Genomic DNA, 20,925 nt, shown 5'->3' with positions numbered 1-20,925 from the left:
CAGGGGGCTATAGCAGAGCGAGTGACCCCTTGCTCAAGTCAGCTACCTCTGGGGCCAAGCCAGAGGCCATGGGGTCATGTCTATGATCCATGCTCAATCCAGCAACCCTGAGCTCAAGCTGGTGGGCCCGTGCTCAAGCTGGTGACCTCAGGATTTCAAACCTGGGTCCTCTGCATTCCAGTCCAACGCTCTATTCAATGAGTCACCGCCTGGTCAGGCTCTTTACTTTCTTTTCTTTTTTCTTCTTTTCTCTTTTCTTCTCTCTCTCTCTCTCTCTTTCTTTTTTTAAGATTTTACATATATATGGAAAGAGAGGTGGGGGGAGGAGCAGAAAGTATCAACTCCCATTCGTGCCTTGATCAGGCAAATGCGGGGTTTCAAATCATCTACCTCAGCGTTCCAGGTGAACACTTTATCCACTATTCCACCACAGGTCAGGCTGTTTTGTAAATTTCAACTAGCCCTCAACTTCCTACCCAAGGTCATTTTGTGTGTGTGTGTGTGTGTGTGTGTGTGTCAGAGACAAGGAGAATCAGAGAGAGGGACAGATAGGGACAGACAGACAGGAAGGCAGAGAGATGAGAAACATCAATTCTTCGTTGTGGTTCCTTAGTTGTTCAATGATTGATTTCTCATTATGTGCCTTGACCTGGGGGGAGGGGAGGTACAGCAGACCTAGTGACCCCTTTCTCGAGCCAGCGACCTTGGGCTTAAGCTGGTGAGCCTTGCTCAAACCAGATGAGCCCGCACTCAAGCTGGTGACCTTGGGGTCTCGAACCTGGGTCCTCCACATCCCAGTCCAACATTCTATGCACTGCACCACCGCCTGGTCAGGCCTACCCAATGTCATTTCTTAAAATTCTTCATACTCACTTCACTCAGTTGCCATTTCCTTGGTCCCATCCCTTTTTTCCAGGCTTTATGCCAGGGGTCCCCAAACTGCAGCCCCCTGAGGCCATTTATCTGGCAACCTGCCGCACTTCCGGAAGGGGCACCTCTTTCATTGGTGGTCAGTGAGAGGAGCATAGTTCCCATTGAAATACTGGTCAGTTTGTTGATTTAAATTTACTTGCTCATTATTTTAAATATTGTATTTGTTCCCGTTTTGTTTTTTTACTTTAAAATAAGGTATGTGCAGTGTGCACAGGGATTTGCTCATAGTTTTTTTTTATAGTCCAGCCCTCCAACAGTCTGAGAGACAGTGAACTGGCCCCCGTGTAACAAGTTTGGGGACCCCTGCTCTATGCATACTATTTTCCCTATGAAATGCTTAACTCCTACTTTTTCTTCCACTTACCCCACAGCTTACTGTCATTACCAGAATATTTGTCTAGTTAATTCTTACCTTGCTTTTTTTTTTAATATTTTTTATTTATTCATTTTAGAGAGGAGAGAGAGACAGAGAGGGAGAGAGAGAAGGGGGGAGGAGCAGGAAGCATCAACTCCCACATGTGCCTTGACCAGGCAAGCCCAGGGCTTCAAACCAGCGACCTCAGTGTTTCCAGGTCGACGCTCCATCCACTGTGCCACCGCCTGGTCAGGCCTTTACCTTACTTTTGACAGTCCAAAATCTCTTCTATCTCTGAATACTTCATCTAAATCAGATGTGGCAATCTCATTCATCTTGCTAGTTACTGGGTAAGGAATGAACCAGTCACTAAAGTCTGACAAATGAGATAAGAGGCAGAACCTGCTGAAGAAACTTTCTCTTCTTTCACCGGGTGATATTCTGAAATGCTCAAAAATGCTGTAATCATTTTGTGTCAGGATAACAAATTATTCAAAGTATTGTAAGGCAGTTAAAATCAGATTTCTGTTGCTTGTAGCCACTAAGCCTAATAACTAACATAGTTACTAACTCTTCAGTTCTCGTATTAGACATCTTTTCCTCCAGTAAATTTCCCTGACACATTCAAAACCTGCCATGTTCCCAAAGACTTCTCATAATAGCCCATACGTATCCCAAAGACTTCTCATAATAGCCCATACCTATCTCTCATCATAGCTATCATCAAAATGTGTTACATGAGTATGCAAAGATCTGTTCTGTCAACTAACATATAACCTCTTTGGGAGCAGTGACAATTTAGCTAATTCAAGGTCATGTTCACAGCATCTAATGTAAGAGTACTCAGAAAAATAATCTGATAACTCAGTAAATGAGTAGCGTAACTACCAATGTAATGCTTTATTTTTGCAACCATTTTAGGTAGGACATTGCCAAAAGGGATGGCCTAAACTCAATAATCCTTACACAATAAATCTTAAACCTCTTTTTTCAGGACTTTTAAAACAGTTTTATAACTTCTAGCACATGAATTTTAGAAAAAGATCATTAATAAAAAGAAATCAGGTAATTTTGGATGATCATTATAATGTTTGTCAACTGAATTATGGCTTCATTACTCACAAGATGTTCAAAATACATGTGGCACTGAGGTTAAACTACAGTCCTGGTGCTGCTGGTGCTCTCACGAGAAAGGGACAGTGTGGAAGTGGCTGCCAATCATCTATCTCATCAGTAAATCCGTACTCCTAAGGAGCTGCCACAAATGCTTCTGCCACCCACATCTTGTATCAAACAGCCAGCATTCTTAAAATGTATAGCAGGGGTCCCCAAACTTCTTACACAGGGGGCCAGTTCACTGTCCCTCAGACCGTTGGAGGGCCGGACTATAAAAAAAACTATGAACAAATCCCTATGCACACTGCACATATCTTATTTTAAAGTAAAAAAACAAAATGGGAATACAATATTGAAAATAAAGAATAAGTAAATTTAAATCAACAAACTGACCAGTATTTCAATGGGAACTATGCTCCTCTCACTGACCACCAATGAAAGAGGTGCCTCTTCTGGAAGTGCGGTGGGGGCTGGATAAATGGCCTCAGGGGGCCGCATGCGGCCCGCGGGCCGTAGTTTGGGGACCCCTGATGTATAGTGAAGGACAGAAATAGGTTTTTATTGGTGGAAATAATGACTGTTAATTAATACAATGTTTATTAAAAAGTGGTTCTCGGCCCTGGCCAGTTGGCTCAGTGGTAGAGCATTGGCCCGGGTGTGTAGAAGTCCTGGGTTCAATTCCTAGTGAGGACACACAGGAGAAGCACCCATCTGCTTCTCCACCCTTCCCCCTCTCCTTTCTCTCTCTCTTCTTCTCCTGCAGCCAAAGCTCCACTGGAGCAAAGTTGGCCTAGGCACTGAGGATGGCTCCATGGCCTCTGCTACAGATGGGCAGAGCATCAGCCCCTAGTTGGTGACTGGGTGGATCTCTGGCAGGGCATATGCAGGAGTCTGTCTCTCTGCCTTCTCTCCTCTCACCCTCCCTCCCCAAATGGTTCTCTTTAGTGAAGCTAAAGGTACACATAATATATGAACCAGCTAATAATAATATTGCCACCACTGCATGAAAAAAAGTATAATAATTGTGAGGTCCTTAGAGAAAAGATCAAGTCTAGATGCCTAACTAATCCTCTACGCAGACAGTATCAGTTTAGAAGAATTTCTCTCATTATCTCATATCAACTGTAAGAGTAACAAGAGTCTACCACCGGAATATTGCTGTGTTTTCCCCGAGTAAACCTTCATGCAATATATTTTGATTGAAAAACCTAGAATAGAGCTGAACTTCATCAGGCTCACGAACCAGGTTATATAAATGGATCTGTAAAAAAATTTGTTTTAAGGCCTGACCTGTGGTGGCACAGTGGATAAAGCATTGACCTGGAAATGCTGAGGTCGCCGGTTCGAAACCCTGGGCTTGCCCGGTCAAGACACATATGGGAGTTGATGCTTCCTGCTCCTCCCCCTTCTCTCTCTCTCTCTCTGTCTCTCTTCTCTAAAATGAATAAATAAAATTAAAATAAATTTGTTTTAAGAAATTAGTTTTCAAATAATATTAAGGTTGTGAGAGAATACTTCTAGAATGGTTTTTTTTTGGTTGTTTTTTTGTTTGTTTGTTTTTACAGAGACAGAGAGAGAGTCAGAGAGAGGGACAGACAGGAACGGAGAGAGATGAGAAGCATCAATCATCAGTTTTTTGTTGCGCGTTGCAACACCTTAGTTTGTTCATTGATTGCTCTCTCATATGTGCCTTGACCACGGGCCTTCAGCACAGCGACCTTGGGTCCAAGCTGGTGAGTTGTTTTTTTGTTTGTTTTTTTTGTTTTTTGTTTTTTGTTTTTGCTCAAACCAGATGAGTCCGTGCTCAAGCTGGTGACCTCGAGGTCTCGAACCTGGGTCCTTCTGCATCCCAGTCCGACGCTCCATCCACTGTGCCACCGCCTGGTCAGGCTAGAATGGTTTTTAATGGATACTGTTATCTATCAAACTAATGTGGTAGTTATTTTCAGTTGAGTTATTTCCGTTTGCAATAATCATTAATGCAAACATACCATTCAGAAATACACCAACAAAAAATTTGATGGCAATATGTATGACAAAACGATTTTTTTTTCAAACTATAGAAAATACACAAATCCACACTATAGCTCAATTCTATATGTCATATACCAGTCTACTCTGGTACAGAAGTAGCTCTGAGTTTTCTCTTCCATAACACACTTTATGTGGTATAAAGGAATTACCATCTTAGAACACCTAAACTGAAAATACTTAACCATCAGAAAAATTGTTTGATGCACCCAAATCCTTGCCTGCTTAGTACCATCAAGGACCATGGTCAAATGAGGAAGTGCAGTCTCCAGGAAACTCAGATCTAGAACTGTCCCTACTGTCCCTCAGTTGTATGGCTTTGAGAAGGTTGCTGTATTTTCTTCCCTCAACTTCCATAAAAAATATAGAACTTGTACCAGTCAGGTACAAGGTATTCATGATTCCTCTTATAGAACATTAAATATTAGTAAGCTTAAGTTAGTCGTAAGCATTTGGAGATGAAAATAAGATTGTGGTCTTTGAATCTAGAAGAGTATTACATAAAATATTTAAGAAATTCCATCATTTTTTCTATTGCTTTTTTTTTCATTATTCATTTTGAAGAGGAGAGAAAGAGGGGGAGAGAGAGGGAGGGAGAGAGGGAGGGAGGAGGAGGGGGAGGGGGAAAGGGGGGGAAGGATGGGGGAGGAGCAGGAAGCATCAACTCCCATATGTGCCCTGACCAGGCAGGTCCAGGGCCTCGAACTGGTGACCTCAGTGTTTCCAGAACGCCGCTTTATCCACTGCGCCACCACAGGTCAGGCCTCTATTGCTCTTTAACAACATTACATTCTGTTGTCTGTCTTTATATTAGTTAATGGTAATTAACTAAAATAATTAACCGTAGCCCTGGCCAGCTGGTCAGGAATAGAGGATTGGCCCAGTGTATGAATGTCCGGGTTCAATTCCCAGTCAGGGCACACAGGAAAAGTGACAATCTGCTTCTCCACCCCTCTACCTCACCCTTATCTCACTCTATCTCTCTGTTCTCCTCCTGTAGCCATGGCTTGGCTGGAGCTAGCTAACCTCGGGCACTGAGGATGGCTCCATGGCCTCACTTCAAGTGCTAAAGTAGCTTGGTTGCTGAACAACAGAGCAGCAGCCACAGATGGGCACAGCATTGCCCTGTAGTGGGCTTGCCAGGTGGATTCTGGTCGGGATGAATGAGGGAGTCTGTCTCTCTGCCTCCTCACTTCTCATTTAAGGGAAAAATAATGATTAACTTTATAAACTGGGAAAAGATGACTATCCCAGTTATAGGGATAGACTATAACTTGGATTTAACCAATCTGTTGGGACCCAATTAGAGAACCACTAAAATTGTTATCTTGAAAGTTATTTCTAGCCTTTTTAAGACACTGATGTATATACTATACTCAGTATGAAATCTCCCAGATTAATAGTATGCATTAATTAAACCGATAAAACGTTAAGAATGATAAAGCTTTGTCTTTAAAATCATAATGTTCCCTTCGGAGGCAAGGCACAGTTTAAGCACAGCAGGAAGAGAAGAAACATTTCAATAAAGAATTTTCTTCTTCCCCATCCTGACAAAAACCAATCCAATTTCTGGGATACAAGTAAAAAAATATATTATTTATATATAATCTCACCTTAAAGATAGTTTTTCTGTAATACATTTATCCCAGGTATTAAGAACATCTGAATTTATGAAACTATTATATATTTTAAAAAGCAACAAGTTTTAGATACTAGAGTTTCAAGCAAAACACAACAACACTAGGCATAATCACTCCATACAAATGATACTATAAATACAGCCATTTCACCTGTTCTTCAAAAAATAATTTCACCTCAGTTTGCCAAAATAGCTCACATTTCAATTAATTATCAGAGCTGCACTTTGATGTCAGTTTTGTTGTACTTACTAAAGTGTATCTGGAGGACCAATAATAAGGACTTCCCACCGGTAGAGATCATTGTCATCTATTAAACCTGCTGAAAAGCCTTCGACTGGATTTTTGTTGAGTTCTGTGGAGAAAGAAAAATTTGACCAAAACTTTAAAATTAAAGCACATTAATTTTCACCCAATAAATTATAAAACTTAAAACCTGAATGCATACCTTATTAACCCTACCTGGATCCATCAGCAAAATGCTACCTGATGACCAAAAAATTTCCAACTCTTTAACACAAGAAAGCAATGAGTAAAGCAAACTGATCAGAATATCAATTTCTATCGCCCTCTTACTTTTACCCTGGTTTCCAGCTAGGTTCTTGCTATCCTAGGTAGCTCTACAGTGGTAGAGAGACACAGTGGTGGCACAGTGTTTAAAGAATCAACCTGGGACACTGAGGTCCCTCTCAGTTTCAAAATCCCAAGGTTGAAGGCTTGAGCGTGGCTCATGAGGCATGAGTGCCAGCTTACCAGCTTGAGTGACAGGGTCATAGACATGACCCCATGGTTGCTGGCTTGAGCCCAAAGGTCACTGGCTTGAAGCCCAAGGTCGCTGGCTTGAGCAACAGGTCAATGGCTCAGCTGGAGATACCGAGTCAAGGCACATATGAGAAGAGATCAATTAACAACTAAAGTGATGCAACTATGAGTTGATGCTTCTCATCTCTTTACTCCCTTCTCTGTCTCTCTCTCTCTCTCTCTCTCTCTCTCAAAAACAAAGTAGATATCCATATCCATCCCCCAGAAACTGTTTCAGAGGAAAATGAAACCAGTACTTCCAGCAATTCTCATGCTATAATCTTTAGGGTATACTTTCAGAAACACCAACAGAGTGCCTAATACCTTTTCATTGGAATTTGTTGAGCTTTTACAACCTTCATTCATACTAATATCTGTGTATATATTTGACAACTCCTCTGTAATCTTGGGATACACACCTACAGTTGATGTTCATGTGTGGCCCATCAGACTGTGAGCACGAAGAGAGCACAGACTCCATGTGTTCTGACTGTGTGTGTTGACCCCTCTGTCGGCTACAACTTCCAGCACACAGGAGCAGCTTACGGATAATACCTGGAGCCTATAATCATAAAATTTTTCTCTTCCAGAGAGTGGCTCTGGCATGAATGGAGGATGATGGAGGCTGGGGACAAGAACAGAGGCAAAGGACTAGTGAGGTTGGGGGACACATCCCAAGAGGAGACCTAGAAGAACAAGTGAGGGTTGCAAAGTCTAAACAGTTTCTGGAGATACAGGGTTTAATAAAGTAATGACCTATTGATGGTAGACTTCATGTAAGGAATTTTTTAACAGCTTTAATGAGGTATAATTTGCAATCAGTTAACTACACATATTTAAATTATATAATTTGATACATATTGATGTGTATATACACTTGTAAAGCTATCACAGTCATGGTAGTATATAAGTATGCATATGTAGCATCAACTGGGAAGCTCAAGCACGGAGCAATGACTGGCTGAAACTGGGGAACAGACAAAGCCCATGCAAGAGAAGAGCAGCTCAGAAAGAACTTGCTGGAAGTTTGAACAGTTTTGTAATTCTAGTAATTCCTGCCATCCTTTTCAAGAAGGTCAATCTAATGATAAAAGTAAGCGTACCTGCAAACTCAAAGGGCTCTAAAATCTAGAAGACTGAACAAAATGTGTTGGTAACTGAGAAAGAGATATTAATTTTTTTTGAGGAATCAGAGGTGATTAACACCCCAAAATGCCAATGAAACAGAGACTGAGCTAAAAGTAAAAGTTTATATTTAAACACGAATGCCTTCTGTTCTCAAATTTTAAGGGGAGATTTTTTATAAGTCTAATATTATTTCCTAACAGAAAAAATAGATTTTATATATTTTTTCAAATCAATACTGTATTTCAAAAAATAAGAAAGGCCTTGGCCAGTTGGCTCAGTGGTAGGGCGTCGGACTGGCGTGCAGGAGTCCCGGGTTCGATTCCTGGCCAGGGCACACAGGAGAAGCGCCCATCTGCTTCTCCACCCCTCCCCCTCTCCTTCCTCTCTGTCTCTCTCTTCCCCTCCTGCAGCCAAGGCTCCATTGGAGCAAAGTTGGCCCGGGCGCTGAGGATGGCTCCATGGCCTCTGCCTCAGGCGCTAGAATGGCTCTGGTTGCAACAGAGTGACGCCCCAGATGGGCAGAGCATTGCCCCCTGGTGGGCATGCCGGGTGGATCCTAGTCGGGTGCATGCGGGAGTCTGACTGACTGCCTCCCCATTTCCAACTTCAGAAAAATACAAGAAAAAAAATAAGAAATACATTTTTACCTTTAAACAGCTATTCTAAGACAAAAAAATACTAAAAATGCAGATACAAGAATTACATCTTAATCTTATTTTGTTTATGCACGCAAACATTTACTGAGTGATAACTACAGGAAGAGCTGAAAGTCCCATTTTTACTGTCAATTGAGGGAAAGGGTAGAGCACAGACAACTGCAAAACAGTTTCTACATGGAGTTATCTCATTTCCAATCTTTTTCTAGATAAACACTACAGAAACACAGATCATTTCTCCAAAACTGTAAATAAGAGTCTTGTAGAAGATTCTATAATTTATCTATAAATCACCTACCTGTATTTTCTGTCAGAAGTTTAGTGGAGTTATATAAAGTAGGTGGGAAAGCTCTGAAATTAACATGTATGGTCAAAAATTATACTTAAAAATTTCCTTACACTTGCCACAAAGAATATTATTGTTTCTCACTTTGTCAATACACTATAAATTTGTAAAAATCTTTTGCACATACTTCCCATGCTTCTCTTTCATAAGAGTAATTGTACCTACTGCTTGGTTTATGTACGTAACACAAAAGCAATGTTGAAGAAATGTCCAACATCTTCCTTTGTCATGGTTTTTGCCCCTAACATAAATCCCAATAAATATGATCCATGGATATCCAACAGTTTTAATCTACCATATCATGGAGTAGTCTACCATTACCATATCTTCATGAATGGTTCCTTAAAGGCCAGTTTAAATAACACCTTCCTCCATGAAGCCTTCCCTAAGTAATTTACCAAATAATCTTCTTCTGATTTCTTTTCTTTCTGATTTTAAGCAAGAGAGACAGACAGACAGCCAGAAAGGGAGAGAGATGAGAAGCATCAACTTAGTTGTGGCACCTCAGTTGTTCATTGATTGCTTTCTCCTATGTGCCTTGATGGAGTGTGTGTGTGCGTGTGTCTCCAGCTGAGCCAGTGCCCCTTGCTCAAGCCAGCCATCATGGGGTCATGTCTATGATCCCACACTCAAGCCGGTGACCTGGACTTCAAACCTGTCAGACCAACACTCTATCCACTGCACCACCACCTATCAGGCTCTTCTTTTGACTTCTGAATTCCTATTAATTATACTTTTACCCCACACTACATCACCAGGCACTTAACTATCAGCTCCTGAATTCTGCAATGTGTAGTAAACGCTCCAACAGGAATTTGGAGGGGAAGAAAAGAAGAGTACATTATAATCATTAAGAGGCAGAAAGGGCTTCTAAAAGAGAGGAAACAGCTAAAATAAGACAAAGGATTTCAGTCAGGGAGGTCCCAGTGTTAGAGGAACATATACAAAACCTTAAATATGGACCCTGGCCAGTGGCCAGCGGCCAAAGTGCCAGTCTGGCCTATGGATGTCCTGGGTTCAATTTCTGGTCAGGACACACAGGAGAAGCTACCATCTACTTCTCCCCGCTTGCTCTCTCCCTTCCTCCCTCTTCCCCTCCTGCAGCCAGTAGCACTATTGGTTAGAGCAGGAGTCCCCAAACTATGGCCCGGGGGCTTCATGTGGCCCCCTAAGGCCATTTATCCAGCCCCGCCGCACTTCCGGAAGAAGCACCTCTTTCATTGGTGGTCAGTGAGAGGAGCACAGGATGCATCTCCTGGAGTACGGAATGTGGCTGCACCGCAAAGCACAGCATCACTCACGTACAGTACTACTTCCGTTGATGCAGGACGCATGTGTCACAGCTCCGGAAGCATGTCATATCACTTGTTCCGGCTAGCGGTGACAAATATGGAACCGGACATTGACCATCTCATTAGCCAAAAGCAGGCCCATAGTTCCCATTGAAATACTGGTCAGTTTGTTGATTTAAATTTACTTGTTCTTTATTTTAAATATTGTATTTGTTCCCGTTTTGTTTTTTTACTTTAAAATAAGATATGTGCAGTGTGCACAGGGATTTGTTCATAGTTTTTTTTTATAGTCTGGCCCTCCAATGGTCTGAGGGACAGTGAACTGGCCCCCTGTGTAAAAAGTTTGGGGACCCCTGGGTTAGAGTGTGGCCCTGGGTGCTGAGGATAGCTCTGTTGGAGCGCATCAACCGCAGGTACCAAAAATAGCTCGGTACTCAAGTATCAGCCCCAGATGGGGTTGCCGAGTGGATCCCTGTCAGGGTGCATGCGGGATTCTGCCTCACCATCTCCCATCCTCTCACCTTAAAAAACAAAACAAAAGTTTAAATATCCACATCAGCATATGGCTAGAAAAAAAGGGAGGGTGTTAAGTTGAAACTAGACAGAATGGAGCTGTACAGCAAAGAGCCTCTGTAAGCTCTGTAAGTTTAGATGTTCTCCAGAGGACTGTGATGATGAGCCTCTGGGATTGTTTTGTCTTGCTTTTAAAACAATGTGCTAAGTTCATAAAATTTACATTTTCAAAAACCAATTTTACAGTATGTGAAAGATGACATAGAATAAAGCCATGGTTATGACAAAGAATTTTAAAAAGCTAGTTAAGAAATTGCAAAAAGAGTACCTTTCTTATATGATAAGGTTAACAATGACTAAAAACAGATATTTAAGAGAGAAAGTAATCAAACACACTTGCTGATGTGGGGAGTAAAACAGTAAGTCAAAAATCACACACACAATTCCTTTAAAAGTTAAACATATAGTTTCCATATAAACCAGCAATTCCACGCCCATATACAGACCCCCCCAAAATGAAAACATCTGTCCACATAAGAAGCTGCACACAAATGTTTACACAGCATTACTCATAAAAGTAAAAAAGTGAAAACAACCCAAATGTCCATCAATAATGAACGAATAAACAAATTACGGTATACAAATACAATGGAATATTTCAGCCATAAAAACAAAGTTCTGATACATGTTACCACTTAAATCTCAAAAACATCAGGTTAAATAAAAAAATATATATTGTATGACTCCTTTTATAAATCCAGAAAAGGTAAATCCAGAGACAGGAACCAGAATAGAGCTTACCAATAAATAGGAGAGGGGAAAATGGGGTATGATTACTTAATAGGTATGGGTTTTTTATTAACAGAATGATGAAAAAGTTTTGAAACTAAAAAGAAATGGTGGGCCGACAGGTTGGCTCTGTGGATAGAGTGTCGGTCCAGCATTCGAACATCCCAGATTCAATGCCTAGTAAGGGCACACAAAAGGGACCATCTAGTTCTATCTCCCTCCCTTCTCCCACTTCTCTCTCTTGTCCCCTCTAGCAGCCAGTGGCTTCATTGGTTTGAGTGTAGGCCCTGGGCACTGACAATAGCTTTGTTGGTCCAAGCATTGGCCTCAGGCGCTGAGGATAGCCTGGTTGATTAGAGCAGTGGTCCTCAATCTTTTTTGGGCCATGGACCGGTTTAATGTCAGAAAATATTTTCACGGACCGGCCTTTAGGGTGGGACGGATAAATGTATCACGTGACCGAGACAAGCGTCAAGAGTGAGTCTTAGACGATGTAACAGGGAATCTGGTCATTTTTTAAAAATAAAACATCGTTCAGACTTAAATATAAATAAAATGGAAATAATGTAAGTTATTTATTCTTTCTCTGCGGACCGGTACCATATGGCCCATGGACCGGTACCAGTCTGCGGCCCAGGGGTTGGGGACCACTGGATTAGAGCACTGGTTCCTGAAAGCAGTTAACAGGCGGATCCTGTTTGGGATGCGTGCAAGAATCTGTCTCACTTTCTACCCTCCTCTCATTTAAAAAATAATTAAATAAAATTAATATATAAATAAAAATAAAGGGATGGCTGTATACATTGTGATTACATACACTAAATACCAATGAATTACACACTTTAAAATGGCTAATTGTCGCCTGATCAGGCGGTGGTGCAGTGGATAGAGCGTTGGACTGGGATGCTGAGGACCCAGGTTTGAGACCCTGAGGTTGCCAGCTTGAGCACGGGCTCATCTGGTTTGAGCAAAAGCTCACCAGATTGGACCCAAGGTCACTGGCTCGAGCAAGGGATTACTTGGTGTGCTGAAGGCCCGTAGTCAAGGTACATATGAGAAAGCCATCAATGAACAACTAAGGTGTCACAATGCGCAACGAAAAACTAATGACTGATGCTTCTCATCTCTTTGTTCCTGTCTATCCCTCTCTCCGACTCTGGGGGAAAAAAAAAAAGGCTAATTGTCTTAGTAAACACCTCTGAGTTTGTGTTACAGATTAAGCTTTTCATTGCTTGGAAATTTGTGAAGTATTTCCAGTTGCAAATGATGTTTCCAGTTGCAAACGATCAAATTGTTCAAGCTTCCCTGGGCTCAATTTCTACAGAGACTATCACAGAGCTTTTCACACTAACGTAAAATTACTATTTTCTTCTATCTTGTAATAATTTGCCTTTTTTTTTTAAGCAAGGTGGGGAGGGGGGAGACAGACAGGAAGGGAGAGAGAGATGAGAAGCAACTTGTGGCACTTTAGTTGATCATTGATTGCTTTCTCTATGTCTTGACCAGGGGGTTCCCATTGAGCCAGTGACCCCTTGCTTAAGCCAGCAACCTTTGGGCTCAAGCCAGATGAGCCCACACTCAAGTCTGCAACCTCAGGGTTTCGAACATGGGTCCTCCATGTCCCAGGTTGATGCTGTATACACTGTGCCACCGCCTGGTCAGACGATAATCTGTCAGTTTTTAAGTCCAACTTTTCAACTTCAAGGTCTTTATTTTCTCATATGAAACACCAAAAATTTGTTTTGCTTGATAAACCAAAGTTACCTTGGTATTACTGTACACAAGATGGGGCAAAAGTAGGTTTAAAGTTGTTCATATGGAAATACAAAAAATTAATAAATAATAATACAAGAATAAACTTTTGCATACTCACAACTGTAAATCAACTCTTGCCTCACCCTGTATATCTCTACATGTTTAGAATTCTTGTGTAAAAACAACCTTTACTTCAAAGACATTCCAAGAAATTTAAGAGAAGTACTAGTGAGTTCAATAATATGGCATAAATACTTTTAATTACTAAATATATGACTAAATGTTATTCAAGTGCATTAATAAACAAATTCAGTGGTCCTCTGGATGATTCTGAATGAGCTAATTTTGTCTCTCCCCTCCCAAAATGGACACAGATATTTCTCTGCCTATACATATAGTATTCATCACATTTTCTCTTATTTTTAAAATTTTGTGACACGCTGAGATGTGCATATTAGAAATTAAGAAAGGTACTTTGCAAGCAATTTCTGTAAACCTTTCCGTCAATAAAATTCCTTTATATTTTAAATGAAATCTCACAGAAAGAAATTCAATGAAAAGAGCCAAGTAAAGAATCTAAGCATTTCTACTGTTAACTACTGAAATCTACACTTCTCTTATCAATTTTATGTTCTGCATTTGTGCCCCAGTGAATATCCAGTAATGTAGCTGATATACCAGGCTGGTGTAATAATTGGATGACTAGCAAAAGGGAATAAAAAATTTTAAATATATTGCAGTTTGACCTGTGGTGGCGCAGTGAATAGCGCAACAACCTGGAATGCTGAAGTGGCCAATTTTAGACCCCAGGCTTGCCCAGTCAAGGCATATACAAGAAGCAACTATGAATTGATGCTTTCTGCCTCTCCTTCCCTCCTGGCTTCTCTCTTCTTTAAAATAAATAAAGTCTTTAGTGTATGTGTGTACACACACACACACACACTGCACTGGAACATATGTCTATATTCCAATATACATACATACATACATACATACATGTGTGTGTGTGTGTGTGTATACACACAACATGAGTTAAGGAGCCTTATTATATATGTATATGTATTCACTGTATGTGGGGATGTATTTTATAAATAAGGGTGGATGTAATCTGTTTAACCAGCTCCAGAAAGCTGTTGGAAGCTAAAGTTTCTTTTGCCAAAAGCAAAATACCAATCAACACTCAAAGGTCAAGATCCTGCATCACTGAGTTTTGCAATTCTGGATTTCACTCTGCAATGGCAGATAATGATGCACTCAGCAGGGCTGCTCTAAGCTCTCTGATACTTAACTAACCTGAAAAATAGCTTCCAAAGCCCTAGCCAGTGGCTCAGTGGATAGAGCATTGACTGGGGGAATAAACATCTCAGGTTCAATTCCCAGTCAGGACACACAGGAGAAGCAACTATCTGCTTCTCTTTTCCACCACCCCTTCTCTCCCTCTTTGCTTCCAACAGCCAGTGGCTCGACTGGTTTAAGCATGGCTCCAGACGCTGAGGATAGCTCCATTGGAGAGTATCAGCCTCAGGCACTAAAAATAGCTCGGTACTCAAGCATCAGCCCAAGATGGGGTTCCTGAGAAGATCCCAGTCAGAGCATATGCGGGAGTCTGCCTATCTCCTCTCCTCTCAACTTTAAAAAAAAAAAAAAAAAGCTTCCAAACCCTTTTTTTTTTTTGTATTTTTCTGAAGCTAGAAACGGGGAGAGACAGACTCCCGCATGCACCCGACCGGGATTCACCCGGCACCCCCACCAGGGGGCAACGCTCTGCCCACCAGGGGGTGGTGCTCTGCCACTCCGGGGCGTCGCTCTGTTGCGACCAGAGCCATTCTAGCGCCTGGGCCAGAGGCCAAGGAGCCATCCCCAGCGCCCGGGCCATCTTTGCTCCAATGGAGCCTCAGCTGCGGGAGGGGAAGAGAGAGACAGAGAGGAAGGAGAGGGGGAGGGGCAGAGAAGCAGATGAGCGCTTCTCCTGTGTGCCCTGACCGGGAATCGAACCCGGGACCTCCGCACGCCAGGCCGACGCTCTACCATTGAGCCAACCGGCCAGGGCGCTTCCAAACCCTTTTAATGATCACCTATACAGAAGAGACAAGCTTTCAGTAAAATTAACATTAGAGAAGAAATAAACCATCATTTTCCTGGACAAATAATGGTTCTTACATATTGAATGAAAATGGGAGCAACACTTTTCACACCTTCCCTGACCCTTGATTTTTCATTTGTGAAATGCAGGGGAAGGTTCTGCTTTTTGGAATTCTAATCTTTTATAGGCTTCATTGATTTATATTTCTGTAAAGTGACCATTAATGTATTTATAAGGATATATAAATTCTTTAGGATTATTATACAATTTATATATTTATTAATATTCATCATTAACCTTTTATATGAGGCTGTTAAAAGAGGCTGAAGGACATGAGTACTGCTACAAAAAGAAGTGTAATAAAAGTTTATGTTTTTTGTTTGTTTTTTTTTAGTGAGATAGACGGAGAGGGGAGAGACAGGGACAGGCAGACAGGTAGAGATAGGAGAAGCATGAATTCTTCATTGTGGCACTTAGTTGTTCATTGATTGCTTTCTCATATGTGCCTTGACTTGACAGGGCAGGGAGTGGGGCCTCCAGCAGAGTGAGGGACTCCTTGCTCAAGCCAGTGAATATGAGGGCATGTCTATGATCCTACACTCAAGCCAGCAATATCACGCTGAAGCCAGCGACATCGGGGTTTTGAACCTGGGTCCTTAGTGTCCCAGACCAACGCTCTATCCACTGCACCAACCCTGGTCAGGCTAAAAGTTCATGATTATTTTAACGAGTCTATGAAAAATGCCTGCTTTTCAAAGCAAGGCTACAATACTTAAAGACTGGGGGTGGGTGTAATTAAAGAAAATCGTATCATCTCAGTACATCTCTTATCTTGAACTCAAATATGAAAAGTGGCCTCATGAAAAAAATGCATCAATTCTATATATGATGAAATATAGTCCCATTCATTTATTTTTCCCTTTATTTCCCTTGCCCTTGGGGTCAAATTCATAAATTGTTCTCTACAGTCAAGGTGCATGAGCTTAGCACCTGTTTCCTTCTATGTAATTTATTGTTTTGGATATTATATTTAGGTCTTCAATCCTTTTTTTTTTTAGGCCTTTGATCCACTTTGAATTAATTTTTGTGGAAGAAAACAAACTATAGTCGTATCATTCTTTTGCATGTGGCTTTCCAATTTTCCCAGCACTACTTATTGAAGAGGCTTTCTTTTCTCCATTGTGTGTCTTTGGCTCCTCTGTCAAAGGATGATTTGTCCATATGTACATCGTTTTCTTTCTGAGTTCTCAATTCTGTTCCATTGGCCGGTATATCTGTTTTTCTGCCAGTACCATGCTGTTTTGATTATACTGGCTCTATAGCAGGAGTCAGGAAACGTTCTGGCTCATGGTGTTCATGAGAGAGCCATGAACCCCACATATTTTAAAATGTAATTCCGTGAGAGCCATACAATGACCCGCGTACGTTACGCATTATCCAATAAAAATTTGGTGTTGTCCCAGAGGACAGCTGTGATTGGCTCCAGCCATCCGCAACCATGAACATGAGCAGTAGGAAATGAACGGATTGTAATACATGAGAATGTTTTATATTTTTTAAGTTATTATTTTTTTATTAAAGATTTGTCTGCAAGCCAGATGCAGCCATCAAAAGAGCCACATCTGGCTCGCGAGCCATAGGTTCCCGAACCCCTGCTCTATAGCAGTAGTCCCCAACCTTTTTTGGGCCACGGACCGGTTTAATGTCAGAAAATATTTTCACGGACCGGCCTTTAGGGTGGGATGCATAAATTTATCACGTGACCAAGATAAGCATCAAGAGTGAGTCTTAGACGGATGTAACAGAAGGAATCTGGTCATCATTTTTCAAAAATAAAACATTGTTCAGACTTAAATATAAGTAAAATGGAAATAACGTAAGTTATTTATTCTTTCTCTGCAGACCGGTACCAAATGGCCCAGGGACCGGTACTGGTCCGCGGCCTGGGGGTTGGGACCACTGCTCTATAGTATACAGTGGCACCTTGAGATATGAGTTTAACACGTTCTGTAACCGAGCTCGTAAGTCAGTGAACTCGTATATCAAACAAATTTCTCCTATTTATAATAACTGAAATAGATTTAATCTGTCCCAGCCCTGCGAAACATCCCCAAACCATCCTAGCCCTGTGAAACATCCTCAAACCATCCTAAATTATGAAAAAAGGCATGTTTTTAATTAAAAAACACACATGTATACTTTACCAATGCATAACAAAATATATGAAATAAAAGAAAAAAGTGTTATTTAGTACTGTATTCTTACCTCGGAGACAGATGAGAGTGTGGCTAATGGAGGTGAATGGCGGAGGAGGAGGGAGGGAGGGAGGAAGGGATGCAGGCACTGTAGACCTGTAAACTAAAACTGCACTTTCTTTACTTAAAATGAAACCACAAAAACTTAATTGTAAAAAAATACACTTTCTTAACTTTAAACTTAACCTAAGCTTAACATTGCATATTTTTCATTTAATCATCACCTGTTTTTGCCTTTTTGGCTGCACTTTTGGCACTTTCACTTGCAGGACTTTTGAATAAAAATCTATTCAAAGAGGTTTACTTTTGCCTGCCTTTTAGACGAGATCGGGCACATTCAGAGTGGTATGGCTGTAGACGCCTTTGCCTGCCTTTTAAAATGTTACGGAAATATGACAAACAACTGTCCTTAAAAATTGCTGAAGCAAGACCAGTTGAAACTTTTTCTGGGTGTTTCTTTTCAATGAAACGTGAAAGCTTCTCCCACATTGCCAGCATGTCTTTAATTTCACTTGTAGAAATCACTTCTTCCAACTCTACCTCCTCCTCACTACTAATCTCTTGCAGACGCTCTGTATGTTGCATCATCTGTAGCTCCTTCAACTCCTCAGTTGAGAGTTCCTCCTCATGTTCCTCAATAAGCTCGTTTACGTCACCCTCATCTACCTCCAGACCCATCGACTTTCCGAGGGACACAATCTCCTCCACCGTTTCTACCTCAGTCTGGGTCTCTGGTTCGAATCCTTCAAAGTCCCTGTCTGCAACAACATCAGGCCATAACTTTTTCCATGCCGAGTTCAAGGTTCTTCTTGTAAGCTCTTGCCATGCCAAATCAATAATGCGTAAACATATCACGATGTTGTAGTGATCTTTCCAAAACTCTCGAAGGGTTAGAATTGTATTCTCAGTCACCTCAAAGCAGCAGAACAAGTGCTTTGTGTAAAGCTTTTTAAAGTTGGAAATGACCTGCTGATCCATAGGTTGAAAGATTGAAGTCGTGTTGGGTGGGAGGTAGAGGACTTTCACAAATTTGAATTCATCGAGAATGTCATCTTCAGGACCAGGTGGGTGGGCTGGAGCATTATCAAAGATTAGTAATGCTTTCATCGGGAGTTTATTTTCTTGAAATCTTTCTTCACTGCAGGACCAAAGATGAGATTTACCCATTCAATAAAAAACTGCCGCATAACCCATGCCCTAGCATTGGCACGCCACATAAGCTGCAGTTTTTCTTTAAGAATCTTGTGAGTCTTAAAGGCTTGAGGATTTTCAGAATGATACACTAGCAGTGGCTTTACTTTACAGTCACTGCTAGCATTTGCACACAATGCAAGGGTCAGAGGGTCCTTCATGAGTTTACGGCCTGGCAGCTTCTTCTCCTCTATGGTGATGAAAGTCCTCAGGGGCATTTTTTTCCAAAACAATCCTATTTGTCACACTTGAACACTTGTTGGGGGGTGTAGCCTTCTTTTGCGATAAGCACAGCAAAACGTGCAATGTACTCCATAGCTGCCTTAATGTCAGCACTCACTCACAGCTTCACCACGCCTCACCACTAAGTGGATCCCAGATCTCTTCTTGAAATTTTCAAACCAGCTGTGACTTGCCTTAAATGTATCTTCTGCTGCCTCTTTTGAGGTTGATGGTTCTTTCTTCTTCAAGTCGCTGTAAATAATACGTGCCTTTTCGCATATTACAGTCTCCGTCACTGTGTCTCCTGCCAGCTCTTTCTCTTTCACCCACACCAGCAGAAACTTCTCCATTTCTTCATGGATATTTGTCCTTAATTGGGAGAGAATTGTAGTTCTCTTTGCTGAATTTGCTCTTTTGATTGCATCCTTTTGTTTAAGGATAGTACAAATTGTAGATGTATTGCAGTCGTACTGCCTTGCCAGTTCAAACACTCGTACACCACGCTCATGTTTTTCTATTATTTCTTGCTTTACTTCTATTGACATCATTCTCCTTTTCTTCTCACCAGTGTCCTTTACACTCACTCTCTTTGGCCCCATCACAGCACACACAAAAAAATAGTAAAAAATGCAAAAATGATGCAAGAATGAGTACAGCGCACGAGATTTGACTTGATTCTGCAGGTAACACGTGAGAAAGAACAAGATGCTGGTGGTGTGCTGCCGATACTGGACCCGTGCGCCAACTAGCAGCAGCTTCCCGAATCAGGACTCGTATCTCGGAATTTCGCTTGGATCTCAAACAAAAATACGGACCGAGTCGCAGCTTATATCTTAAAATTAATATGTTGGTCTGCTTGTATCTCAAGGTACCACTGTAATTTGAATTCAGGTAGTGTGATACCTTCGGCTTCATTCTTTTTCCTCAGGATTTCTTTGGCTATTTGGGTTTTTTTATAGTTCCATACAAACCTGGTAATTTTTTGTTCTACAGTGTGTCCATAAAGTCATGGTGCACTTTTGACCGGTCACAGGAAATCAACAAAAGACGATAGAAATGTGAAATCTGCACCAAATAAAAGGAAAACTCTCCCAGTTTCATACCTATTTAGTGCAGTTCAATGTGGGCTCACACACAGATTTTTTAGGGCTCCTTAGGTAGCTATCCCATATAGCCTCTACAGACTCATCACTGACTGATAGCCTACCAGAATGGGGTTTTTCCACCAAACTGCCGGTTTCCTTCAACTGCTTATCCCACCGAGTAATGTTATTCCTATGTGGTGGCACTTCGTTATAAACATGCCGATATTCATGTTGCACTTTGGTCATAAATTCGAATTTAGTGAGCCACAGAACACACTGAACTTTCCTCTGTACCATCCACATCTCGACTGGCATGGCCGTGGGCTGCTCCACTGTATACACGGTGTTACGTCATCATCTGCGCATGCGCACATGCTGCCACATCATCCTACAGAAACTGGAAGGGTTTTCCTTTTATTTGGTGCAGATTTCACATTTCTATCGTCTCTTGTTGCTTTCCTGTGACCAGTCAAAAGTGCACCATGACTTTACAGACACATTGTATTTCTATTTTTAAAATGACATTGGGATTCTGATTGGGATTGCATTAAATCTGTATATTGCTTTGGGTAATAGGGCTATTTTAACTGTTGATTCTTCCGATCCATAAACATGGAATATTTTTCCATCTCATTGTATCTTTTTCAATTTCTTTCAATAATTTTTTGTAGTTTTCAATATATAGCTCCTTCACATCCTTTGTTAAGTTTATTCCTAGGTATTTTATTATTTTTGTT

General features: G+C 41.2%; 1 protein-coding gene across 1 annotated transcript in view; it reads right to left on the bottom strand.

Moving 5' to 3' along the window:
* Positions 1-20,925, bottom strand: part of UBE2G1 (ubiquitin conjugating enzyme E2 G1) — a 127,244-nt gene that overhangs the window by 33,479 nt on the left and 72,840 nt on the right. The window contains exon 2 of the mRNA XM_066263003.1: positions 6,325-6,427. Within this exon, the coding sequence (XP_066119100.1) occupies positions 6,325-6,427 (103 nt within the window). The remainder of the gene's footprint in view (positions 1-6,324; positions 6,428-20,925) is intronic.

This window comes from Saccopteryx bilineata, chromosome 2, assembly GCF_036850765.1.
Source record: "Saccopteryx bilineata isolate mSacBil1 chromosome 2, mSacBil1_pri_phased_curated, whole genome shotgun sequence".
NCBI classification, from domain to species: Eukaryota; Metazoa; Chordata; class Mammalia; order Chiroptera; family Emballonuridae; genus Saccopteryx; species Saccopteryx bilineata.
The sequence above is the reverse complement of the archived record's forward strand: the minus strand, read 5'-3'. Positions and strand labels throughout refer to the sequence as shown.